This window comes from Myotis daubentonii, chromosome 2 (assembly GCF_963259705.1).
Source record: "Myotis daubentonii chromosome 2, mMyoDau2.1, whole genome shotgun sequence".
Lineage (NCBI taxonomy): Eukaryota > Metazoa > Chordata > Mammalia > Chiroptera > Vespertilionidae > Myotis > Myotis daubentonii.
The window spans coordinates 115485497-115512894 of record NC_081841.1 but is presented as its reverse complement, the minus strand read 5'-3'; the positions used below and the strand labels follow the sequence as shown (position 1 = coordinate 115512894).

Below are 27398 nucleotides of genomic sequence, written 5' to 3'. Positions count from 1 at the left end.
AGATTTGTAAGATGTTTAAATAAAGCTCCACAAATTTAGCTATTAACATGTAAATCCCAGGACCTAGGTACATGCACATGGGAATATGTTAGACTGTGAATCAGTAAATGAAAATATTTTTTCTTATATTTATGCAGTTTTTCATCTGTGAGAGGTTTAAGTAAAATTCAGAATGTTGCCTCTCAAAATAACAATAATAACATTTCAGAGTTTTAGCAATAAATTCCAAAATGCAATATAATTGTAGTTATTTATGGAGAAACTGAGAAGCCTATAATTATCCTTATAAAATGATACTTGTCTAAATATTAAAGACTTAAAAACATATTTCATTCCAGCATGATTTACTTTATTACAATTGTGTTTGGCTATAGTTATACATGTAAGCTCTAGGGGATGAAGGGCTTTATCTTCGTTGTTCGTTGCTGTATTTCTAGTTCCTAGAACAGTACCTGGCATCAGAGTAAGTATTCAATAAGAATTTGTAGAATGAATGAATAAATAAGTTAAACTAAGTGTTTGGATTCCAGATTCAATATACAATATACAATATAGAATATACAATATATACAGAATATACAATATTCTGCTACAGAATTCAGGGTTATACTTATATTGCTTTTGCTAGGCTTTAAGAAACTAAAAATCCTGTGACTTTTTCCCTCAGATTCTCCTCTGGACTATTTTTTGTATCTTGCCAAGCTGGCCTGAGTTTGCTTATATCAAGATTGTAGGTTAAATGAAAAGACACAAAGCAAATTCCAAAGGACACTTACCTGTTGCTTGCCATAGCTATAATGATTACCTGGAAGGATAAATGTAGTTTATTTTATAATCATGTGTAAAACACTAGAGTAGTATATAGCTAAATATGGTGAATACTGCTTAGAAACTTCAAATTAACCATTTATATTATACTTTTGTCTTATCAATAGCCAATTCCAAACCTTATTTACAATGATGATGAACAATGCATTCTAAGGTAAAATACTGTATTAAAATAAAATTATTCAACTTACAGCAATAAGTTGGTAAGAATTATTCATCATGGCTATTAACATGTTGAGTAGGACAACCAGAGAGATGACGTTGTATGTCCCAAACATGGTGGCACCAACAAACTCAGTGAATTCATGCTGTGCTTTAACATTGGTCACATATAAATTGATGAGGCCAAATATTGACCAAAACAGGGACTGGAGTGTCTCAAATAACCTGGAATAAATGTAAAATGAACTAATAACTATATTAATAGAACCAGTATACAAAGACATAACAGTAAAACTGGAATACTGTTATGTATATAAAATTAATTTAAAAATACATGTCCTCCACTGGGTATCTATACAAAAATTTGAAAACATTTAATCATAAAATATATGTACCCATTTGTTCATTGTAGCATTATTTAAGGTGGCCAAGATATGGAAACAACAGAAGGGTCATTTGGTAGATGATTGGATAAAAAACATATGATGTGATATACATATATATTAGAGGCCCAGTGCAAAAAATTCATAGACTCAGGGGTGGGGGGGGGGGGTCCCTCAGCTCAGTCTGTGCCCTCTCACAGTCCAGGAACCCCTCGATCGATCACCCCAAAGAGGTAGGCCCCGCCCACCTGGTCAGGGCTCCACGATGGATCGCCCCTGCAGAGGGAGGCCCCTCCCACCCACCACAGCCTGCTGGCGGGTAGCCTGGGCCTCCCTCGGCAGGGCGATCATGGGGTGATGGCCAGGACCCCAACCAATCACATTGCACCTGCCTTAGCTGGCCTGGCACCAGTGTGTGTCATAGTGTGGTCATCCGGAAGGTTGTCCAGATGGTCTTTCTGCTATTTGGTTGTTCGGTCGATTTGCATATTGCTTTTATTATTATAGCTATTATGAAATACTACTCAGTCATAAGAAAAGATGAAATACTGCCATTTGTGACAACATAGATGGATCTTCAGAATATCATACTAAGCAAAATAAGTCAGTCAGAAAAAGTCAAAAACCATATGATATAAAACTGAAAGCAACAAATGAACAAACAAGAAAAACAAACAAAAAATCATAAACACAGATAATAGTATGGTGGTCACCAGAACGATAAGGAGGTAGTAAAAGCTAAAGGGGATCAAATATGTGGTGGTGGAAGATTTGACTTTGAGTAGAGGACACACAATGCAATATACAGATTATGTCTCATAGAAATGTATATTTGAAATTCTATATAATTTTATTAACAAATATCACCCCAATAAATTTAATTAAAAAGAAAAATAAATAAATGCATGAATGACAAAAGAAAAAATACAGGTCAGTAGTAAAATAAAATTTTAGTGTGATTATAAAATTAAACTTAATAAAAAGAATTAAAAATTTGTTTTAATCATACTAGTGTAAATGGTGTACTTGATTTTCCTAAGAGCTTTGAAAGTTATATTTACTTTTATAGGTCAGAGATGAAAAACTGATCCACAGCCTGTTTTTGTATGACCCCTGAGTTAAAAATAAGTTTTGCTTTTGCAAACGGTTGAAAAAAAAAAAAAACAGAAAAAGGGTGATATTTTATGACATATGAAATTGTATGAATTCACAATTTAATGTCCATAAACAAAGGGTTTTTTTTAGAGTTTATTTATTTTTATTTTTAAAATTTTTATTGTTGAAAATATTATATATGTCTATATGTCCCCTTTTTTCTCCCATTGAATCTTTAGAGCTCACCTCTGCCCCAGGCCACCCTATTGTCTGTGTCCATGGGTTTTGTTGATCTCTTCCACTGCCTTCCCCTATTTCCTCTCCGCCCCTAACCCACACCAGCCTTCCCTCTAGGATTCCACAGTCTGTTCCATGCTTCTATTTTTCTGGATCTATTTTGTTTAACAGTTTATTTTGTTCGCTAGAGGCCTGGTGCACAAAATTTGTGCACTCGGGTGCAGGGGTCTCTAAGCCCAGCCTGCGCCCTCTCGCTGTCTGGGAGCCCTCAGAGGATGTCCGACTGACAGCTTATAGGCCTGCTCTCCTGGAGAGGACATCCTTAGCGCTGCTGTGGAGGCAGGAGAAGCTCCCACCACTGCCGCTGCACTCGCCAGCTGTGAGCCCAGCTTCTGGCTGAGCTGCGCTACTCCTGTGGGAGCGCACTGACCACCAGGGGGCAGCTCTTACATGAGCGTCTGCCCCCTGGTGCTCAGTGAGCACCATAGCAACTGGTGGTTCCACCAATTTGCATATTAGCCTTTTACTATATAGGATTAAATTCCACATATGAGTGACATCATGTGATACTTGTCTTTCTCTGACTGGCTTATTTCACTTAGGATAATACTCTCCAGGTGCCTCCATGCCGTCTCAAAGGGTAAGAGATTCTTCTTTCTACTGCTGCATAGTATTCCATGGTATAAATGTACCACTGCTTTTTTATCCACTCATCTACTAATGGGCACTTGGACTATTTCCAGATCTTAGCTATGAACATAGGCCTACATACATTCTTTCTGATTGGTGTTTTGGGTTTCTTAGGATATATTTCTAGAAGTGGGGTCACTGGATCAAATCATAGTTCCATATTTAATTTTTTGAGGAAACTTCATACTGTATAAACAAAGTTTTATTGAAACACAGCCACAGTCATTTATTTATGCATCACCTATTATTTATTTTGTATTACAATGGCAGAGCTAACTGTACCAGAAAACATATAGCCCACAAAAGCCTAAAATATTTACTATGTGTCTTTTTCATAAAAAGTTTGTCCCATCTTAGGGCAATTAGCAAGAGTTAACAAATAATTGATCCTCAAGCCTAATCTTTGAAAAATGTCATTTCTTTTTCCTGATTTTGCTTTTAGTTGTAATAGGATTAAGAATAAATTTATTGGCTGGCTGGCATGGCTCAGTGGTTGAGCATCGACCTATGAACCAGAAAGTCATTGTTCAATTCCCAGTCAGGGCATATGCCCAGGGTGTGGCTTGATCTCTGGTAGGGGCCATTCGGCAGGTGGCTGGTCAATGATTCTCTCTCATCATTGATGTTTCTAAATCTCTCTCTTCCTCCCTCTCTGAAATCAATAAAAATATATTTAAAAAGATAAAGTTACCAATATTGGTTTCCACATTGGCTATTTAAGTTGCACATAATAAATGCTGTAAGATAGCAGTGTCTGAGAATGCTGAGTTAATAAAATTTGTTATTTTTTTTAATATTTCAGAGAATATTTTACTTATTCCTGTCAATGAATGAATTAGGTGATTTAATTAAAAGTTAAGTTTATTTCACTTACTGCAAGAAATAGAATAAGAGGAAGAATGTCTGAACTTAATGAAGAATTATTTGTTTCAAAAGGACCATTTTATTACCTTAATATAATGCTGTAAAAAGACAAAAGTCTTATACGCTTTGATAAATGGTTACAATAAGTCTTTAGTTAAATTATATTGTAAAAATAAAAAAAAAATATCTCATACATAACATATACCTAGGATTTCAATCTTTAGTGAGATTGACATTAGTTTGGAATCATGATGTCGGACCAAGTCAATAATGTTTTCTGGCAGCTCTCAGCCCGAGTGACATTATTTCATGTGCACCCTTTCACGCAAGGGCGATCTTTATGTAGGTCTCTGACCCTCCCCACCCAAAGCCACATGGATTAGATTGGTCAAGGTCAAATGACCTAAGCAGGGACATGGCCTAATGTGAAGATGAGCCTAAACAATCAGATTTGTTCTCTAAGAGAGTTTATTTTAGAAATATCAAGAGAATGTGGTAGTTGCCAAAGTGACTGAAATGACAGGAGTTATGATGTAAGATCGGGATCACTGGACTTATGAGAAGTCAAAAGTTTAAGAGAGACAAACTAAGAAGCAGAGAATTGAGGATGAAAAGAAAGTACACATGGACTAGCTAAGTCATGTTAATGTTGGTTCTCATAGTAAAAAGTCCTGTGGTCGCCGAAACCGGTTTGGCTCAGTGGATAGAGCGTCAGCCTGTGGACTGAAAGGTCCCAGGTTCGATTCCGGTCAAGGGCATGTACCTTGGTTGTGGGCACATCCCCAGTGGGGAGTGTGCAGGAGGCAGCTGATTGATGTTTCTAACTCTCTATCTCTCTCCCTTCCTCTCTGTAAATATTAAAGCAGAGTAACATAATTTAAAAAGGACAAGATTTCAAAAATGAAAGTGTCACTAATAAAAAAATGTTGAATATAAACTGTAATTGAAAAATAAAATAATGTTAAAACATGAAAGTGTTAAACAGGGTTAAATGATTCAGATATACTGAAGAAAATGTAAAGAAATAAAATCCATCGATAGTGGTGATATGAAGGCTCTAGATTAGCTGTTCTCAACCTGTGGGTCATGACCCCTTTGGGGGTCGAACGACCCTTTCACAGGTGTTGCCTAAGACCATCGGAAAACACATATATAATTACATATTGTTTTTGTGATTAATCACTATGCTTTAATTCTGTGCAATTTATAACAATGAAAATACATCCTGCATATCAGATATTTACATTATGATTCATAACAGTAGCAAAATTACAGTTATGAAGCAGCAACGAAAATAATTTTATAGTTGGGGGTCACCACAACATGAGGGTCACAGCATTAGGAAGGTTGTGAACCACTGCTCTAGATATTTTCTAGAATAGTTCTGATGGAGTCATGGAAGCAACAACCAAATTGCAATTGGGTGAAGAATGAATAAGAAGCAAGAAAACAAGGTATCATGTTCAGGCTTCATTTCATGGCTGCTTGGATGAAAGAAAGAAGAGAAACAGGAGTGGTAACTAATGAGAAACACAAGGTTATAAAGTTTCAGCGTCCATATTTACCCTGAGTGAAAGGAGTAAAAGAGAGTAACCATTTGAGATATAAGTGAGAGATAACACTGTACTATTACCACTAATAATAAAAAGAAGTAAAGTAGCTAACATTTTTTCATATTATATGACAGCTGCTGTATTCAGGTACTTTACATAAATTATTATGTGTTTTTTTTAATCCTCACATGGAATAAAATCTCTGAAAGAGCAGTTAGTAAAAGAAAGTTTGAAAAAAATTTTAATAATCCTCACCCAAGGATATTTTGCCATTGATTTTTAGAGAGAGTGGAAGAATGGGGAGAGACAGAAAGAGAGAAACATCTTTGTGAGAGAAACACATTGATTGGTTGCCTCCACATGTGCCCTTAACCAGAATCAAACCTGGGACCTTTCAGGCCAACACTCTATCCACTGAGCCAAACAGGCTAGGGTGAAAGCTTAAAATTTATAGCAGTTATATAATTATGAAAAGAAAACTGAAGGCAACAAAAGCACAGAAATAAGGTGTAGAGCAGGAGTCCTGAGGACACCACTAGTTATCCCCTCAGTGATTCATATCCATTTAGCCAAACAGGGTCATTAAGGGATAAGTCATTCATGCCTGCCTACTACATCCTATATATTCTAGTATATTAAAAAATGAGAAGTTATGAATATATATATTTTAGATTTTGAATAATTTTGAACAAAAATAATTTGTTCCTTGAAAGTTTACATTGGAAAAATTTCAGGTAGAATACTCGATTTATTTAGGTTGAATGATTTGGGTCTATAATATTTGAGGCATGCAATTATCGTTTGTTTTTTATTATAACAGAGGAAACCATCAGTATGGACAAAGTAAAATAATGCATAATTAAAAAATTCAATACAGTTGCTTTTAAGATACAATTTATATTGGATATCTTACATCAGAATTTTCTAGCCATACGTTCTTGAATGGAGATTTAAATTAGTTAATATTTAATCATTTACCATGAAGCAAAAGGATTTCTGGAAATCTTAGGGAACATAAATTAGGATGGGGTTAAGTATAATCCTGTTGGTTGCAGATGAATCAGATTTCTGAGAAGGGATTGGGGTCTTGGAACCAGAGCTTTTCCCTGAATTTAAAAAAGACATGGGAATTTACTCACTTCTAGGTGCTGTGTAGAAGTTATTTCTGGAAGACAAAGCATGGAATCAGAAGGATATGACAACAAATATAGATGGAAATATAGATGGAGTGGTCTTGGCAAGCAGTTTGCATCAGGGCATGCAGTACAAAGTAGCAAAGGAGTTGTGCAAGACACAGCGTGCATAAGAGCTCACCAGAAATCCAGCAGTCCAGTAAGCAGACAGATAATATACAGGCAGCTTGTTGGAGGTGGAATTCTAGGGAAAAGTGGTACGATCTGGCCATTGTAAATCCCTGGACCTAGTTGCTACGGGCAAATACCAAGACAAGGATCACAAATGAGTGGGGAAAGATAGGTTTAGGTATCAAAACTGAGACAGTCCAAAACCATGCTAGTCACAAGGATGTTGCTACAAGGGGTTCGTTGAACCTGCCCTGCCCAGAGTCAGAGAGAATAAAGGAAGACAACCAAGCCAAGTAAGCTGGTCAGCTGAAGAGACGCTACTTAAGCTCCGAAGACAAGGCAGGAAGAGGCTGGAACGGCTTTTCGTTTTATTTATGATTCGTGGTTGTAGCAAATCTATTTCTAAAAATATTTAAGGCAATTAAGGCAGCACTTAAAATTTCATGTGCAAATAATCAGATCTTGATTAATTAAAATGGAGTTTTAAGTACTGGAATCAAAGATAAAAGACAGAATTTAATCAACAATTTTTTTAACTATGAGTGACTTAGTTCATGTGAGTTTATTAATTTCCTTATACTTGAAAAATTACTGTACTCTCTCATATTACATAAAATTCTGTAATGGTCCATGAATAGGGTCTGACTTTTAAAAGTCAACTACAAAAGACCATGTATTCACATATGATTACTGTGTAGATAAAAATTACCCAACTTCTCCATTAATCTGCTAATTAACTGTTTACTAGAGTGGGAAGAAAATGGACACAGATATATAGAGGTCTATTGTATGAGGACTGTGTGAACATCAAACATAGTGGTGATGAACCTGTGCTGTCCAGCAAATCTGATTGTAAGATATAGATGGTGATACTACACAAGGCCTGTTGCTTCTCAGATGGAAGGGCACAGAAATTTTTGTGTGCATAATAAGGTTTGGATTATTTCTATATGCTTACATTTTCGTATGGAAAACTAGAGAATCAAAGAGATATGAAAGGACTTTAACATCTGGAAAACACATGAAAAAGGACTGAGAAGCACTTGGATTTTTTTATATAATTGCTTTTACATGTACACATTATATTTTTAATGGGTGTGTAAGCTATCAGTAGGACACAGATTTCCATTTTATTCTACATTTTATTTATGATTTACTTATTTTATTTTTAATTATATTTTTTATTGATTTTAATTATATTTTTATTGATTTTAGACAGGAAGGGAGAGGGAGAAAGAGAGAAACATCAATGATGAAAAAGAATCATTCATCGACTGCCTCCTGCATGCCACACACTGGGGATCAAACCCACAACCCGGGCATATGTCATGACCAGAAATCGAACTGTATCCTCCTGGTTCATATGTCCATGCTCACTGAGCCACTCTGGTGGGCTTATTCCACATTTTAAGAGTTTACATGGACCTTGAGAATATCTTCCTAAACAACATAAGTCAGTCAGAAAAACCATATAATTTCACCCATATGTGGGATATAAAACCGAAATTCATAGACAGACAAAGTAAGGTAGTGAAGCAGGTGTGGAGTTAGTAATAGGTAAAGGAGGCCAAATATATGGTGATGGAAAAAGACTGTGTGCACAAGTACAATATAGAGAAATGTATCACAGAAGTGTATATTTGAAACCTATATAATCCTTTTAACCAATGTCACCCCAATAAATTTAATAATTCAAAAAAGTATATATAGGTGTCTTTAATGAGGTCATTTTGAAAGAAATTATCATTTTACTAAAACTTAGCTAAATAACATATATTCACAACCAACAATATAGTGATGGCCAGAGGAAAGAAGGAACAGGGGTTGGGTAGAGGTGGGCAAAGGGAGGGGGAAATGCGGACATCTGTAATAGTGTCAACAATTAAAATAAAATTATAAGAAAAGGACTATTTACTTTGAATACCATGAAGATAACAGAATAAATTATAATTTTATTATTTTTCTTTTCACATATGATGTGACATCATTTATATGAAGCACTGAGAAAAGTAAAATGAATGAATGAATTAATTAAATATTTAAAGGCATGTTAATTCTGTTCTCTGCATTAAATGTAATTTCCTTTGCAACCACTTGTCAACAATTTTTCAAATTCATAATGTATGGCATTCTAAATTTCTGCATGTTATTGATAGAAATGTTTGGACTTACGTTGAAAATGCATTATTCTGCTTTTCACATCGTATGCCTTTGCAGTTTAAACCTTTTGTTTCTTCATAGTAGAAATATAATTGATTTAGGCCATTAGCAAATGCTAACAACACAAGGCAGTATATGAATAGAAACTTCAAAATGTCCAGGAGCATTCTTCCCAAAGATATCTGCAGAGGCCCCAAGTGAGAATTTGCAGTAAACAGTGAGATCAAGCGTAGGGAACTGAAGATGTTTGCAATTGCAAATAAAGCTTCAGCCACCAGAGTGGGATGCCACATGTCCCAAGATTCTCGAGGATTAAGAGCACTGTACTGAAGAAAAGAAAAAAAACAAAAAGTAAAACAAATGCATACATATAAATATGTCAGACCAGGATACTTTTTCAGGAAGCTGATGTCCTCCACAACAATGGCAGCAATACTAATCAGAAAAAAAAAAAAGTATCTAAACTAATAAAAGACAAAGATGCTAATTGACCGTACCATTGCTACGCCCAAAGCCTCACCAATCAGAGCGACTATATGCAAATTAACCCAACCAAGATGGCGGCCGGCAGGCACCCAGCTGGAGCAAGCAGGAGGCTTGGTTGCCCCGGTGATGGAAGAAGCCAAACTTCCCACTGGCCTGGGACAGCTGTGGCTTCTGCAAAAGGCAACAAAGTTTCAATTATAGAAGCTAAATAAATCCCAGATACCTGCTTCCAGCCAGCCTCCACTGGGAGTTTGGGTGGCTGGGGGCTGTGGCCAGCTGGCAAACAGCCATCAGCCCCTCACCCAGGATGGCCACAACCTCATGAGGTGAGGGTCCCTGCTGGGGTCTTGGCCAGCCTGCAAACAGCAATCAGCCCCTCATCCAGGATGGCCAGACATCCCAGAGTGGACTCTTACCCTGAAGGGGCTGTGGCCAGCCTGCAAACAGCCATCATACCCTCACCCAGGCTGGCCACACCCTCATGGGGTGAGGGTCCCTGCTGTGGGGCAGGCAAGCCTGAAAATGGAACTCAGCCCCTCACCCAGGATGGCCAGGCACCCCAGCTAGGACCCCTACCCTGAAGGGGCTGTGGCCAGCCTGAAAACAGCCATCAGCCCCTCTCTTAGGCTGGCCACACCCTCATGGGGTAAGGGTCCTCCCTGGGGGGCTTGTCCAGCCTGAAAACAGCCATCAGCCACTCATCCAGGCTGGCCAGGCACCCCAGTGGGGACCCCCACCCTGAAGGGGGTGTGGCCAGTCTGAAAATGGCCCTCAGCCCCTCACCCAGGCTGGCCAGGAACCATAGCAGAACCCCCACCCTGATCCGGGACACCCTTCAGGGCAAACCAGCTGGCCCCCACCCATGTACCAGGCCTCTATCCTGTATAATAAAAGGGTAATATACAAATTGACCCTAACAGCAGAGCGACTGGGAATCACTGGTCACTATGACACACTGACCACCAGAGGGCAGATGCTTAATGCAGGAGCTGCCCCCTGGTGGTCAGTGTGCTCCCATAGGGGGAACTCTGCTCAGCCACAAGCCAGGCTGCCGGCTGCCAGTATAGCGGTGGTGGTGGGAGCCTCTCTGGCCTCCTCAGCAGCGCTAAGGATGTCCGACTACAGCTAGGCCTGCTACCCACTGGCAAGTGGACATCCCCCGAGGGCTTCCGGGCTGCCAGAGGGATGTCTGACTCTAAGCTTAGGCTCAGTCCCCCGGGGAGTGGGCCTAAGCCAGCAGGTGGTCATCCCCCAAGGGGTCCCATTTGCGAGAGGGCACAGGCTGGGCTGGGGGGCCCTCCCAAGTGCACAAATTTTGTGCACCAGGCTTCTAGTCCTATATAACAAAAGCCTAATATGCTTAGTGTCCAGTTTTCTGTTCAACCAATGAAGGTGTAATATGCTATTGATATGCTATGGTCACTCAACCACTCACTATGACGTGCACTGACTCCCTGGGGGCAGACAGTCAACTGGTAGGTTAGCTTGCTGCTGGTGTATGACCAATTGGGACTGAAGGAGATGGGATGGACATACCCTGGAGCCCTCCCGTGGTCCCTCCCCAGCTGGCCAACTTCCCATCTCCCTCCTTGACCCTGATTGTGTACCAATGGGGCCCATCCGCCTGGCTTGTGCCTTCTCACAATCTGGGACCCCTCAGGGGATGTTGGAGAGTCGGTTTCAGCCCGATCCTGCAGGCCAGGCTAAGGGATCCCACTGGTGCACAAATTCATACACTGGGCCTCTAGTTAATTTATAATTTATAAACTTCAATTAAAGTGACTTTCTGATCTGTCCTTGACTTTTGTAGTATTCATTAATATGTGAATTACATCTACTCTTGCCTTTCCAATGGAATTTCAAAAACGGAAGTGTTATATAGGGGGAAATCTGATTTTACAATGGAAAAATATAGCAATATCATTGTAACAAAGAAAAACACATTATAAATGAAAGGCACTAAATTTTTAACAAAGTAACAATGACTTTACTTACCATATTTGAAACCCTTGGCTATTCTAGAGAAATGCATGTATGATACAAATTACATATAAATGAGTGGAAGTAGTGGTCGGTTACTGTGGAAATAGTAATGGCCAATATGGGCATAACAGTAAGTACTTTGTATCTGTTATATCTTAAATGTAAATAAAACCTAACTTACAAATCATGCTGGATGTCAATGAATTGCTATTTTTAAAATATTTAATGTGTAGATAATGTGCTATTTATCTTAACATTCCTTAATTATATAACACTAGAGGCCCTGTGCACAAAAATTTGTGCACTGGGGCGCGGGGGAAGGTCCCTCAGCCTGGCCTGTGCCCTCTCCCAGTCTGGGACCCCTCAGGAGATAACGACCTGCTGGCTTAGGCCTGCTCCTGGGTGGCAGAGTGCAGGCCCAACCCTGGGTGCAGCCCCTGGTCCGGCTCAAAACAGGGCTGATTGGGGAGTTGGGGCGCCGCCCCCTGTCAAGCACAGAGCAGGGCGGATTGGGAGGTTTGCGATGCCACCCTCAGTCATGCTCAGGGTAGGGCCGATTGGGGGGTTGGGGCACCAGCCCCTGTCACACTCAAGGCAGGGGCGATGGGGAGGTTGTGGCACCACCCCCTGTCACGCACAGAGCAAGGCCAATCAGGGAGTTGGGGCACTGCCCCCTGTCACTCACAGAGCAGGGCCCATCAGGGGGGTTGGGGCTCCGTACCCTGTCACGCACAGAGCAGGGCTGATCAGGGGGTTGAGGAGCTCCCCCTGTCACTCACAGAGTAGGGCCGATAGGGGAGTTGGGGCACCGCCCCCTGTCACACTCAAGGCAGGGCCGATGGGGAGGTTATAGCTCTACCCCGTCACACACAGAGCAGGGTCCGTGGGGGGCAGTTGGGGCGCCGCCCTCTATCACTCACAGAGCAGGGCCGATCAGGGGGTTGGGGCGCCGCCACTGTCACATTCAGGGCAGGGCCGATGGGGAGGTTATGGCTCTACCCCATCACACACAGAGCAGGGCCCATGGGGGGGATTTGGGGCACCACACCCTGTCACATACAGAGCCGCAGGGCGATCAGGGGGTCAGGGAGCTCCCCGCTATCAGGCACAGAGCAGGGCTGATCAGGGGGTTGGGGTGCCTTCCCCTGTCACGAACAGAGCAGGGCGGATAGGGAGGTTGTGGCCCCGCCTCCTGTCACACACAGAGCCGCAGGGAAATCAGGGAGTTTGGGCACTTCCCCCTGTCACGCTGATTCCGGTGCCGGGAGGCATATTACCCTTTTACTATATAGGATAAAGGCCTGGTGCACGGGTGGGGGGGTGGCTGGTTTGCCCTGAAGGGTGTCCTGGATCAGGGTGGGGGTCACCCCTGGGGTGCCTGGCCAGTCTGGGTAAGGGGATGAGGGCTGTTTTCAGGCTGGCGGGTGACTGAAGCTCCCAACTGCTCCTTTTTTTCTTTTTTTTTATTCTGGGCCAGCTTTAGCTCTGAGGCTTGGCTCCAGCTCTTATGCCTCAGCTGCTGAAAGCAGGTATCTGGTTTGTTTGGGTTCTATAATCGAAACACTGTTTCAACTCCAGCTCTGAGATCCCGGCTGACTGAAAGCAGGTTTCTGGGATTTTGTTTAGCTTCTATATTTGTAACAATGTTTCAAACTGGAAGTTCAGAGGCCAGCAGCGGCAAGCGGGGAACGTTGGAGTCCTCCGTCACTGAAGCAAGCAAGCCTCATGTTCGCTTCAAGCTGCCTGACTGCTGGCCGCCATCTTGGCTGGCAGTTAATTTGCATATCGCCCTGATTAGCCAATTGGAAGGGTAGCGGAGGTATGGCTAATTACCATGGTTTTCTTTTATTAGATAGGATGTGATTTGAGAAAAATATTTGCTAGATTAAACTTTGACCAGCAATTATTTTATGTTAAATAAATGTCAGCTTTGAATTATCTTCATATTAAGGTATGTAAAGAGCACAATACAATTTTTTACTTGTAGCATTAAAGTAAATTTGCTGCTTTTTTTTTTTAAAAAAAGGAGGTCAAATATACTCTCTGAAATATTCCATTATGAAACCCTATAATTATATATGTATAGGAAGTGAATAATAAATTGAATTTTCTTCTCCATATATTTCACTAAAAAATATGTCTAGACTACTGCATCTTTTTTTCCTGTCAGAACAAACTTTCTGCATCTGTATGAGTCCAATCAGAATATTTTCTTTCTCTTTATATTTTATTTTATAGCAATGACTTTACAAATGTTAATTCTCTTAAAAATAATAGATAGTACTTTTTTAATCTCCCTGAGGAAAAAAACACATCACAAGTAACTGATTTCGTTCAACAGACTCTTGCATGGGTGACAATTTAAAACAATCAAGTTTGCCACAGTGCCTGTATCAATCTGCATTTCCATCAATAGTGCATGAGGGTTCCCTTTTGTCTATATCTTTGCCAACACTGGTTGTTTGTTGATTCATTGATATCAGGATTTTTCTCAAAAAATTAAAATTGGAACTTCCATATGATGCAGTGATTCCACTTCTGGAAAAATAGCCAAAGAAACCTGAAACACTGATTTGAAAGAATATATACACTCCTAAGTTCAATGCAGCATTATTTCTAATAGCCAAGATTTGGAAGCAGCCCAAGTGCCCATGTATATATATAAAACCCTAGTATGCAAATAGACCAAATAGCAGAACAACTGAACCACCAGTTGCTATGACAAGCGCTGACCATCAGGGGGTATGACGGAACATGGCGGGCGTCAGCAGTAGGCAGAAGAGTGCGGATCATAGCAGGCGTTGGCTACGGTGGGATAGTGGAGCATGTGAGCGAGGGTGCCAGACCAAGGCTGGGCACCAGTTGCTGTCATCGAGGTGAGCCTCTGGTGGTTATTGAAAATTCTTTGCTCCTGAGAGGTGATCAGGGCCAGCAGCCACATCTTGCACCCGCTGCCAGCGACAGCCCCACTTGCACCTGCTGCCGGTGCCAGACCCACTGCTTGCACCCACTGCCAGCACCCAGTGCCAGTTCTGATCACTCGGCACTATCAGCGGGTGCTAGAGGCAGCTGCCAGCCCCGATCACCCCTGAGGGCTTCTCCACCTCCCCCTGCTCCTGAGGGGAGATGGGGGCAGCAGCCACCAATCACTCCACACTGTCAGGAGGTGCGAGTGGGGCTGGCGCCATCAGCACGTGGGAGCGGTGACAGTGGGAGCAGAGCTGCCAGCAGGCAGGGGACTCGGGGCACTGGCAGGAGGGCCTGGGTGGGGTCACAGAGGATGAGCCTGTCCCTGTGCCCACCGCAGCCTCACAACCCACAGTTCTTTTCAAGGTGCATAAATTCGTGTACTGAGCCCCTAGTTAACAGATAAGCAGATAAAAACACTGTGGTGCATTACAGTGTAATATTATTCAATAATCACTTGGTCATAAAAAAGAAGGAACTCTTACCATTTGTAACAATGTTAATGGATTTGGAGAGTATTATGCTAAGTGAAATAAGCCAATCAGAGAAAGACAAGTATCACATGATTTCACTTATATGTGGAATCTAATGAAAAAAGTAAACTAACGAACAAACCAGAAACAGACTTATAGATACAATGAACAGACTGGAGGCTGTCAAAGGGGAGGATGGCTATGATACGGGAGGGGCACATAGGTGAATTAGAGTTATTTAATAGCTACTCACTGTAAAGAAGAGATTTTCTTACAGACCCTGGGAAACTGAAGGGCATTTTGCAAGAAGGAGAATAGGCCCTGGAGATAAGGCAGCCTGGAGCCCAGTTAACAGTCAGAATCTATCTGAAGGGAGACAGCATTCTGGACTAATCTTTACAGTGTTCAGGGCTAATCTTTGCAAGGACAATAAAAAAAAGGTAGGGGAAGAGAAAATGGCAGCTGAATAGTCAGACCTGTTGGGCAACTCCTCCCAGGGCCGGGCTGGGAATACAACTAAATTGTCCACAAATTAATAAACATGATACATCACATAAACAAATTGAGAGATGAAAATCACATAATCATATCAATTGATGCAGAAAAAGCATTTGTCAAAAGCCATCACCCTTTCTTGATAAAAATTCTCAGCAATGTGGGAATAGAGGGCCCATACTTCAACATAATAAAAGAATTAAATGACAAACCTACAGCCAACATCATACTCAATGGGCAAAAATTAAAACCATTTCTCCTAAGAACAGGAACAAGACAGCAAGACAGGGATGTTTATTCTCACCCCCCCCCCCCCCCCGTTCGACATAGTACTAGAAGTCCTGACCGTAGCGATCAGACAAGAAGAAATAAAAGGAATCCAAAATGGAAAAGAAATAAAACTGTCATTATTCGCAGATGACATGAATTTGTACATAGAAAACCCCAATGACTCTTTTTAAAAAAAACTATTAGTTTTAATAAATGAATTTGGCAATGTAGCAGGATACAAATTAACACCCAGAAACCTATGGTTTTTTTATACATGAATAATGACCTCACAGAAAGAGAAACAAACAAACAAAAAGATAATACCATTTACCATTGAACCAAAAAAAAAAAAATTTAAGATACCCAGGAATAAACTTAACTAAGGAGGTAAAAGACCTGTACTTGGAAAACTACAGGAAATTGAAAAAAGCGATAGAGAGCAAGACCTAAGCAAATGGAAGAATATACCGGGTTCATGGACTGATAGAATCAATATCCTTAAAGTGTCCTTACTACCCAAAGCAATCTATATATTTAATGCAATCCCCATTAAAATACCAATGGCACATTTCACAGACCTAGAACAAATTCTTCAAAAATTCATATGGAATATAAAAAAAGACCTAAAATAGCCACATAAATCTTGAGAAAGAAAAACAAAGTTGGAGGGATCACAATACCAGATACCAAGCTACATTACCAAGCCACGGTTCTCAAAACTGCCTGGTACTGACACAGGAACAGACATACAGACCAATGTAAAAGAACAGAGAACCCAGAAATCAACCCAAGCCATTATGCTCAATTTATATTTGACAAAGGAGGCAAGAGCATACAATGGAGTCAAGAAAGTCTTCAATAAACTTTATTGGGAATATTGGACAGATACATGCAAAAAACTGAAATTAAACCACCAACTTACACCATACAGAAAAATAAACTCAAAATGGATAAAGGACATAAATGTAAGACGGGAAACCATAAAAATCTGAAAAGAATCCATAGACAGCAAAATTATCAGACATATTTGGTGGCAATATCTTTACCGATACAGCTCCTAGGGCCATGGAAACTAAGGGGAAAATAAACAAATGGGAATACATAAAATAAAAAGCTTCTGCACAGCAAAAGAAACCATAACAAAACAACAAGTAAGCCAACTGCATGGGAGAACATATTTGCCAATGTTATATCAATAAGGGTTTAATCTCTAAAATTTATAGGGAACTCACACAACTTAACAAAAGGAAGGTAAACAATCCAATACAAAAAAAATGAGCAAAGGACCTAAGTGAACACTTTTTAAAAGTGAACATACAGAAGGCCAAGAGGCATATGAAAACATGCTCAAAGTCACTAATCATCTGAGAGATGCAAATCAAAACAACAATAAGATAGTATCTCACACCTGTCAAAATGGCTATTATCAACAAATCAACAAACTGCAAGGGCTGGCAAGAATGCAGAGAAAAAGCAACCCTTGTGCACTGCTGGTGGGAATGCAGACTGCTTCAGCCACTGTGGAAAACAGTACAGAGTTTCCTCAAAAAATTAAAAATGGAACTGGCATTTGACCAAATAATCCCACTTCTAGGAATGTATCCCAAGAAATCAGAAACACCAATCAGAAAGGACGTATGCATCCCTATGTTCATAGCAACACAATTTACAATAGCTAACATTTGGGAACAGCCTAAGTGCCCTTCAGCAGATGAGTGGATTAAAAAATTGTGGTACATCTGCACCATGGAATACTATACTGCTATAAAAGAAGAACTCTTACCATTAGCAATAGCATGAATGGACATGGAAAGCATTATGCTAAATGAAATAAACCAGTCAGAGGAAGATAAATATAACATGACCTCACTCATTTGTGGAAAATAATGAACAACATGAACTGATGAACAAAAATAGATCCAGAGACAGAGAAGCATCGAACAGGCCATCAAACTTCAGAGGGAAGACAGGGGAAGGTGGTGGGGGTAAGAGATTAACCAAAGGACTTGTATGCATGCATATAAGCATAACCCATGGGCACCAACACTATGGGGTGAAGTCATGTGCTGGGGGGTGAGGGTGGCCAGGGAGAGCTCAATGTGGCAAAAATTAAACATATGTAATAATACTATGTGTAATACTTTAAACAATAAATAATCTTAAAAATATATTCTGGGGGATATAAAGGGAGATATCAACATCAATAAAATCATAGTAAGGGACTTTAATACCCCAGGGACATCACTGAATAAAACTTCTAGACACAAAAGTCAACAAGGAAACAGCATTTCTAAATGACACACTAGATCAGATGGAACTAATTGACATCTTCAGAACATTTCACCCCAAGGCTATGAATAAAATTTCTTCTCAAGTGTACAAGGGACATTTTCAAAGATAGACCACATATTATGTCACAAACTAACTCTACAAATTCAAGAAGATTGAAATCATATCAAGCGTCTTCTCAGACCACAATGGCGTGCAATTAGAAATCAACTACTATAAAAATGCTCATAAGGCAATCAAACACGTGGAGGCTAAATAGCATGCTATTAAACAATGAGTAGGTTGCCAAAGAGATCAAAGAAGACATAAAAAATTGTGAAAATGAACATACAGCAATCCAAAATCTATGGGACACAGTGAAACAGTTCTGAGAGGGAAGGTCTTAGCACTACAGGCCTACCTCAAAAAATAAGAAAAATTGGTAATAAGTTATCTATTATTTCAATTAAAAAAATTAGAAAGAGAAGAATAAGGAAAGCCAGAGTAAGTAGACTGAAGGAAATAATAATGATCAGAGTGGAAATAAATGACATAGAGACAAATAATAAAAAATACAAAAGATCAATAAAACCAAGAGCTGGTTCTTAGAAAGTATAAACAGGATGTATGAAACTCTAGCCAGACTCACCAGAAAAAAAGCACAGAGGACCTAAATAAACAAAATCAGAAACCAAAGAGGTGAAGTAACAGAAATACAAAGGATTGTAATAAAATACTTAGAATGACTTTATTCCAACAAATGAGAGAATCTGGACAAAATGGGCAGGTTCCTAGTAAAATTCAACCTTCCAGACCTCAATCAGGAGGAATCAGAACACATGAATTGGCTGGTAACTACTGATGAAATTGAAGCAGTAATCAAAAAAAAAAAAAAATCCCAGCAAATAAAAGCCCTGGTCCAGACAGTTTCACAGGGGAGTCTTACCAAATATTCAAAGAAATAACACCTATTCTCCTCAAACTATTCCAAAAAATTCAAAAAGGAGGAACACTTCCAAGCTCTTTCTAATAAGCCAGGATTACTCTAATTCCCAAACCAGATAAAGACAAGATAGTGAAAGAGAACTACAGGCCAATATCCCTGATGAACATGGAAGCTAAAATCCTCAACAAAATTTTAGGAAACTGGATGCTGCAATACATTAAAAAAATAATACACCATGACCAAGTGGGATTTATTCCTGGGATGTAAGGCTGGTACAATATTTGCAAATCAATAAATGTGATACAGCACATAAACAGCTTGTAAGACCAAAATCACATGATCATATCAATTGGTGCTGGAAAAGAATTCAACACTATCCAACACCCTTTTTTGATAAAAACTCTCAGCAAAGTGGGAATAGAGGGATCATACCTAAACATATTAAAAGCCATTTTTGACAAACCTACAGCCAACATCAAACTCATCGGGCAAAAACTAAAACCATTTCCCCTAAAAACAAGTATGCCCTCTTTCACCACTCTTGTTCAACATAGTATTGGAAATCCTAGCCATTGCGATCAGAAAAGGAGAAGAAGAAATAAAAGGCATCCAAATTGGAAAGGAGTAAGTAAAACTCTCATTATTTGAATATAACATGATATTGCACTTATAAAACCCCAAAAACTCCATAAAAACTACTAGATTTAATACATGAATTTGGAAACATAGCAGGATACAAAAGTAACACCCAAAAATCCATTGCATTTTTATACACCAATAATGGACTCTCAGAAGGATAAACTAACAACAACAAAAAATCCCATTTACCTTTGCAACAACAACAACAAAAACAATTAGGATACTTCAAAATAAACTTAACCAAGGAGGTAAAAGACCTGTACTCTGAAAACTATAAGATGTTGAAAAAAAAGGGATAGAGGAAGATATTAAATAAGTGGAAGAATATACCATGTTCGTGGATTGGTAGACTCAACATAATTAAAATGTCCATTCGACCAAAAGCAATCTACAGATTCAATGCAATCCATATTAAAATACCAATGCTTATTTCACAGATCTAGAACAAACACTCCAAAAATTCATATAGAACAAGAAAAGGACCCCAAATAGCCACAGCAATCTTGAAAAAGAAGAATAGAGTTGGAGGGATCACAATACCAGATACCAAGTTATACTTCAAAGCGATTGTAATCAAAACAACTGGGTACTGGCAAAAGAACAGGTATATAGCTCAATGGGGCAGAACACAGAACCCAGAAATCAACCCAAGCCACTATGCTCAATTAGTATTTGACAAAGGAGGTAAGAAAATACCATGGAGCAGAAACAATCTTTTCAATAAATAGCTTTGGGACAATTGGACAGGTACATGCAAAAAATGAAATTAGACCACCAACTTACACCATACACAAGAATAAAATCAAAAATGGATAAAATACTTATAAGCTGTGAAACCATAAAAATCTTAGAAGAAAACATAGGCAGCAAAATCTCAGACATCTCTTGTAGCAATATGTTTACTGATACATCTCCTAGGATAATGTAAACTGAGAAAATAAATGGGACAACATTAAAATAAATAGCTGCACAACAATATATCAATAGAGCCCACTACATGGGATAATATATTTGCCATTATACATTCTACTAGTGGCCTGGTGGAAGAAATTTATGCACATTAGAAAGGAATTAATTAGAGGAAATATTTTAATAATGTTATTTGCCCTTATAATAGAAGTGTCAGAGATGAAAGAAAATTAGTAAAATGTATATGAAAATCTTCCTCTGTGAGAGTCTGGGCACACCATGGGACCCAGAGTCAAGTCCCTGCCCAACCGTGCATGCCTCAAAATCATGCAAAACCCAGACCTGGCTGGCCCCACCTCCACTGGGCAAGATTCAGACCCATCAAGCCCCGCCGGACAGGGGGCGCAGCCTCAGGTCCCCTGTCAAGCCCATCTGGGTGGGGGGTGCAGCCTCAGGTCCCCCGGCCTGGCACTAGGGCAGGGAAAGCAGCCTGAGTTTCCCCGGCCCAGCACCCAGGTAGGGAGTGTGCCTTGAGGTCCCCCGTCAAGCCTTTCTGGGCAGGGGGTTTGGCCTGAGGTCCCCCAGCCTGGGCTGGGCAGGGGGTGCACCTTGAGGTCTCCATCAATCCCTGCCCAGTGGGGAGCACTGCCTGAGGCCCCCTGTCAAGCCCCACTGGGTGGGGAGCATGGCCTGAGGTGCCCTGTCAAGCTCCACCAGGTGGGGGGCATGGCCTCTGGTCCCCTGGCCCAGTGCTGGAGTGGGGGGCACAGCCTGAGGTCTCCCATCAAGTTCTGCCTGGGTGGGTGGTGTGGCCTGAGGCCCCCTGTCAAGCCCCACCAGGCAGGGTGGGTGCAGCCTCAGGTCCCTGCTGATTGCTCGTTAAGGCTCATTACAGGAACTCAGCCTCCAATGTGAGCACAGCCATCTTGTGTTATGGAATCCCTGCCTCCACTGTGGGCGCAGCCATCTTGACCATTACGGTGTGAAGGTCAATTTGCATATTCCCTCTTTATTAGATAAGATAAGGGGTTACTCTCTAAAATATATAGGGGACTTATAAAGTTAACAAAAGGATGACAAACAATTCAATTAAAAAAAAAGGGCAAAGGACTTATACACTTCTCTAAAGTGAACATTCAGAAAGCCAAGAGACATATAAAAAAATGATCAAAGTCACTAATCATCTGGAAGATGCAAATCAAAATGACAATGAGATATCAGCACACACCCATCAAAATGGCTATCATCAACAAACCAACAAACCAATGACAAGTGTTGAGAAAAGGAAACCCTACTACACTGCTGGTAGGAATGCAGACTGGTGCAGCCACTGTGGAAAACAGTGTGGAGTTTCCTCAAAAACTTAAAAATGGAAATCCCATTTGACCCAGTGATCCCACTTCTATGAACATCTTCTAAGAAACCAGAAACACTCATCAGAAAGAATATATGCACCCCTATGTTCATAGCAACACAATTTACAGTAGTACGATTTGGAAACAGCCTAAGTGCCCTCAGCAGATGAGTAGATAAAATTAAAAACAAAACAAAAAAACACAACTATGTTACATATACACAATGGAATGCTACACAGCAATAATAAAGAAAGAACTCTTACCATTTGCAGCAGCATAGATGAACCTGGAGGGTATTATGCTAAGTGAAATAAGTCAGTCAGAGAAAGATAAATATCACATGATCTCACTCATACGTGGAATCTAATGAACCAAATAAATTGATGAACAAAAAGAGACCCAAAGACATAGAAACATGAACAGACTGTTGAACCTCAGAGGGAAGGCAGGGGAGGGTGGGTGGGAACAGATCAACCAATGAACTTGTATGCATAACCCATGAACACAGACAATGAGGTGGTGTGCTCCTGGGCAGGGGGCAGGGGAGTTGTAGGAGTGGTCTGTAAAGGTTAATGGCAGCAAAAAGGGGACCTATGTAATACTTTCAACAATAAAGATTTTTTTAAGGGCAGACCTTGTGAATTCACTAACTTTAGATTTTTTTTTTGACCCACTAATCCTATATGAGTTTGTTTAAAATGAAATGTCAGGAAGCAGGTTTTTTTCCAAGGGATCATCACTGTTGCTCATTCCACATTGCTGGAAATATGAAATAAACACACATCAATGATTCAATCTTGTCTTTGCTTAATGGCTCAGTAGTGACAGGCAGTGATGGACTTAATTTTTTGGTCCAGTTTAAGTTGGGGGTGATGGTGAAAAAGGTGAAGGGATTAAGAAAAAAACAACAACAGACAATATTATGATGATTACCAGAGGAAAAGGGGGGATGGAGGGAGGTAGAAGAGGGTAAAGGGAAGATAAATGATTATAAAAGTCATGGAATCATGAACAGACAATACAATGTACAAGATGAGGTATTATAGAATTGTATACCTGAAATCTATATAATTTTATTAAACAATGTAACTCCAATAAATTCAATAAAATTTTAAAAAATAAATAAAGATAGCCCTTGAAGTTGTTAAGAATAAGTGGAATCTACACGGGCATTCACCCATGACCAAACTGGAATAACAACTAAAATGTGGAAAAATCATCCTGAATAAACAACTGAAGACTAGCAGAGAACCCTTATAACCAAGAACATGAAGAGAAGGCCACATCAAGACTGGTCGAAAGTATAGAGGCATGAGAGGGTTGAGTAGGCCCTCATGGGCAGCAGCTGAAGTTCTGGAGGGATATCTTAGCTGCTGGGGGTTTCCTTGAGAAGTCTTGGGTCTAACCCCCAAGCTGGGATCCTCCTCCAGAGTAACAGAACTGGGAAAATGGCCCACATAACATCTGGCTGTAAAAAGCATTGAGGGTTTTGTCAGGCAGAGAGAGATGGCTAGAAACACAGACAATCACTTAAAGGGCCAACACACTAAATTTAATTTGCAGCCACTCACCTTGGGCTCCAACAGAGGGATAAAAAAGTGGACTAGAGCTGCATGAGGAGAATATGGGGCTGATGGCTCAGGAGAGAGAGCTGGGAAGACAGCTGCCAGGATCCCTGTGTTGAGTCATTTCCCCATGCTGCAGAAGCCATCTTTCTCAGGCAGAGCTTTCCCATCAATGCAGCCTTAACCTGGGGGGAAGCAATAGCCCCACCCATTGGAAATCCTCTTGCCCCAGCCTGTAGAGTTTTCACCTTGCTGAGGTATGCAGCCTGAGGTCCATTAAGTGACTGAGACTAACAGTCAGCCTGTAGGCCCTAGGCGGATCTCAGGATGCTTTAAGTATTTGCCTAACCTGCTTCTGGGACTGGGGCTAGGAAAAGGAGACCTTTGTGTGCATTTTGGTCCTTTCCGCATGCACCCAGCCCCAGCAGAGGGAGACACAATTTGTGGATTGCTGATAGCTCCAAAGAGGGTACTCTGGGCCAGTCAAAACAGCACCTGATATTGACCTGTGCCAGAGACCCTCCAAAGGGACCCAAAACCAATAAACCCAGTGGTTAACTTTAGACAAGAACAGAAGAGGATCCAATAATCTTCACAAGCAGTGTATCAAAAGGAAGATATTGGCAGGCTATAAAACCTACTGAGGTGAATTCCACTTTGTGTAGTAGGCATCTGCATAGCAGCCTACACACTTGAGCCTTACTGTCAGCCTGATGGTCAAGCCCACACATGAGTGGGTCAAGCCCACACATGTGTGGGCCAATAGCAATTAAGACTCAATTACAACAGGAGGGTCCACATAATGTGCACAATGGGCATTATTAGAGCACCCAGATCTGGTGATCAGGAAGACTGTAGCACTGGGCCCCACAGATCACCTACTACATGAGGCTACCCTACCAAGACTGGGAGTCAGAGCAGATGTACCTAATATATGGAAGCAAACTCAAACAAGGCAACAAAAAATGGGGAGGCAAAGAAACAAGCTCCAAATAAAAGGACAAGAGAATTGTCCAGGAGAAGAGCTAAATGAAATGGATATAATCAGAATAATGATTATAAGGATGCTCACCAGCATGAAAAAAAAGATATAGAAACTATGAAAAACCAGTTTGAAATAAAGAATGACATAGTGGAAATAAAGAAAACAATGGAAGAAATAAACAACAGACTAGAGGAAGATGAGGATTAGATTAGCTAATTAGAAGACAGAAAAAAAAATCACTTAACCAGACAGTGGGGAACAAACCAGGAAGACAGTTTTAAAAAGTTGTGGGACAACATGAATGCGTAATAATATCTGAATCATAGGAGTACCCAAAGGAGAATAAACTGAAAAAGCAAACGAGAACCTTTTGAAGAAATAATGACAGAAAACATCCCTAACCTGGTGTAGGAAAAAGTCTCACAAGTTCATGAAGCACAGAGTCCCAAACAAGATGAACCCAAAGAGGACCATGCACAGAAACATCACAATTAAAATGTTGAAAATTAAAGCCAAAGAGATAATCTTAAAGGCATCAAGGGAAAAGCAATGTGTTACCTATAAAAGAGCTCCAATTTGGCTGTCAGCTGATTTCTCAACAAAAACTCTACAGCCCAGAAGGGATAGGTATTAAGTATACAATGAAATGAAAGTAAGCATCTAAATCCAAGACTACTCTATCAAGCAAGGCTATCATTCAAAATAGTTGGAAAAATAAAGAGTTTCTCAGACAAAAATAAAAGGCTAAAGGAGTTGATTACCACCAAACCAGCATTGCAAGAAATGTTAAAGGAATTGCTGTAATAGAGAGAGAGAGAGAGAGAGAGAGAGAGAGAGAGAGAGAGAGAAACACAGGCATAGAGAATTAAAATGGCAATAAATAAGTACCTATCAATAATAACTTTAAATGAAAATGGATTAAATGCTCCAATCAAAAGAATGAAGAGGAACATAAATCCCTATAAGTATGGAAGAATTGGAGTGAGGGAGAGAGTTTGAGTGAGTGAAAGAGTGAGAGTGTGTGGACATACACAGGTGTGTGGTTGTGTGTGTCATGGGGGAGGGGCAGTCCAATCATGGGGAGTCTTGGGGACAGGCGGTTTTGGCTCTCCTAGCCAAAGAGGTCCTGCTACACCCATAGGCACTTCCCAGATGTGGCTCTGGTTCAGAGACCATGCCATTTTGAAGAGTTTTCAAGGTCCTTGGGAGGAGGAGGTGAGGAGCAGCAGCAGCTAGGTGCCCAGCCTCGCTACCACCCACACTAGCCACAGCTTGAGCCAGAAACCATGGGCAACGCCCCCCCCCCACCGGACCTCATATACTTGTGTCCACCAAGGACACAACCCAGACTCCACACACATCTGCTGCAAACAATGCCTGGTTTGCGAACCTATGTTAATAGTGGCAGCAACAGCAAGGCCCTGTTTTCACCTGCCATAGATAAAGCCCTGCCAACACCTAAGTAAAGAGAAGTGAGACCCCACATGCCTGCAGCTGAGAGCTGTGGGACTCCACACTATCGCCACCTCCACAGCCCCTCCCAGGGAATAGCTCCAGCTTAGAGAGTGGGCCACCTTGAAGGCTTGACAAGGTCCTCCTTGGGAAGAGGCTGTGGGGAGCAGCTGTTGCTAGGTGGCCTGGGCCTGAACTTATGTGCACCCACAGAGGTCACAACCCAAAACAATATGCCTGCAACAAACTAGAAACCTCTGCATGCCTGGCATGTATCCAACCTGCACCATGTGCCTGATAGGAACCAGCCTGGACATTGTGCCACCTCTGGGTGACCAAGAATGACATGGAAGGGCTCTTGCCCTGCCTTATATTTACCCACTGCCACCACTACTATGCTGCCATTGCCACACTAGAGCTCAGCTGCTCAGCTACACCACCAGGAATTGGGGGCAGGAACTAAACTGAAAGCCAGGACTTTGATGTAGCCTCCCCTGACATGGACCTATTGAACTGAGGACATAAGGAGACTGAAGAGGCTGCAGATCTATAGGTGAGACAGGAGGACCTGGGACTGAGAAAAGGGGCCTGAGAGCACTGGCTGTGGAGACTTGGGAGTGGGTGCAGCAGTGGAAGCCTGGGGTTGAAGTCCCTGGATAGAACAGTGCTAGCACCCTGTCATCCTGCAGCCTGGGAATCTCCTCTGACCAGTGAGAAGGGTCATACAGTGGATCTCAGGGCCAGCATACACTGGAGGGGTCTGAAGGATACATTTAAGATTGAATCGGAGGGGGGGGGGGCTCTATTTCTTGGAAGAAGTCATGATGGTGAAGAGAAAGGGGGCTAGAGAGTAGGTCTAGGAAGGAGGTCATCCCTGCCCACCTGGAGTGCAGGGGAGGTACCCGCTTTCCCACTGGCAAAAAATTGCTTCTGACCCAACCTGCAGTGACCTGAGGCACCGAGGAACATCCCGTGGCAGGAAATATGTGCCCCTGTATGTGACAGAGAGGAGGTGCCAGCAAACCTGAAAGAGCTGAGGCACTAGAACAAGCATGTCAAACTCGTGGCCCGCAGACGACATGCGGACCACAACAAATATTTTTGCAGCCCAGCCAATATAATGGTTTGTAAGAAACATTTTAATAAAAATTTCCCAACTTAAATTTTACAATATCCTGTTATACATAATCTACACTAATAAAAGAGAAAAATGGTAATTGGCATACGACGATACCCTTTTCATTGGCTAATCAGGGCTATATGCAAATTAACTGCCAACTAAGATTGGCAGTTAACTGCCAACTAAGATTGGCAGTTAACTGCCAACAA

General features: G+C 41.0%; 1 protein-coding gene across 1 annotated transcript in view; it reads right to left on the bottom strand.

Annotated features, from left to right (window-relative positions):
* TRPC4 (transient receptor potential cation channel subfamily C member 4) overlaps positions 1 to 27150 on the bottom strand; it is a 78350-nt gene extending 51200 nt beyond the window's left edge. Inside the window, exons 1-3 of the mRNA XM_059681191.1 lie at positions 27094 to 27150; positions 9289 to 9602; positions 1020 to 1215 (exon numbers count right to left, since the gene is read on the bottom strand). Of these exons, the coding sequence (XP_059537174.1) occupies positions 1020 to 1215; positions 9289 to 9602; positions 27094 to 27150 (567 nt within the window). The remainder of the gene's footprint in view (positions 1 to 1019; positions 1216 to 9288; positions 9603 to 27093) is intronic.
* Positions 27151 to 27398: the final 248 nt, after the last annotated feature.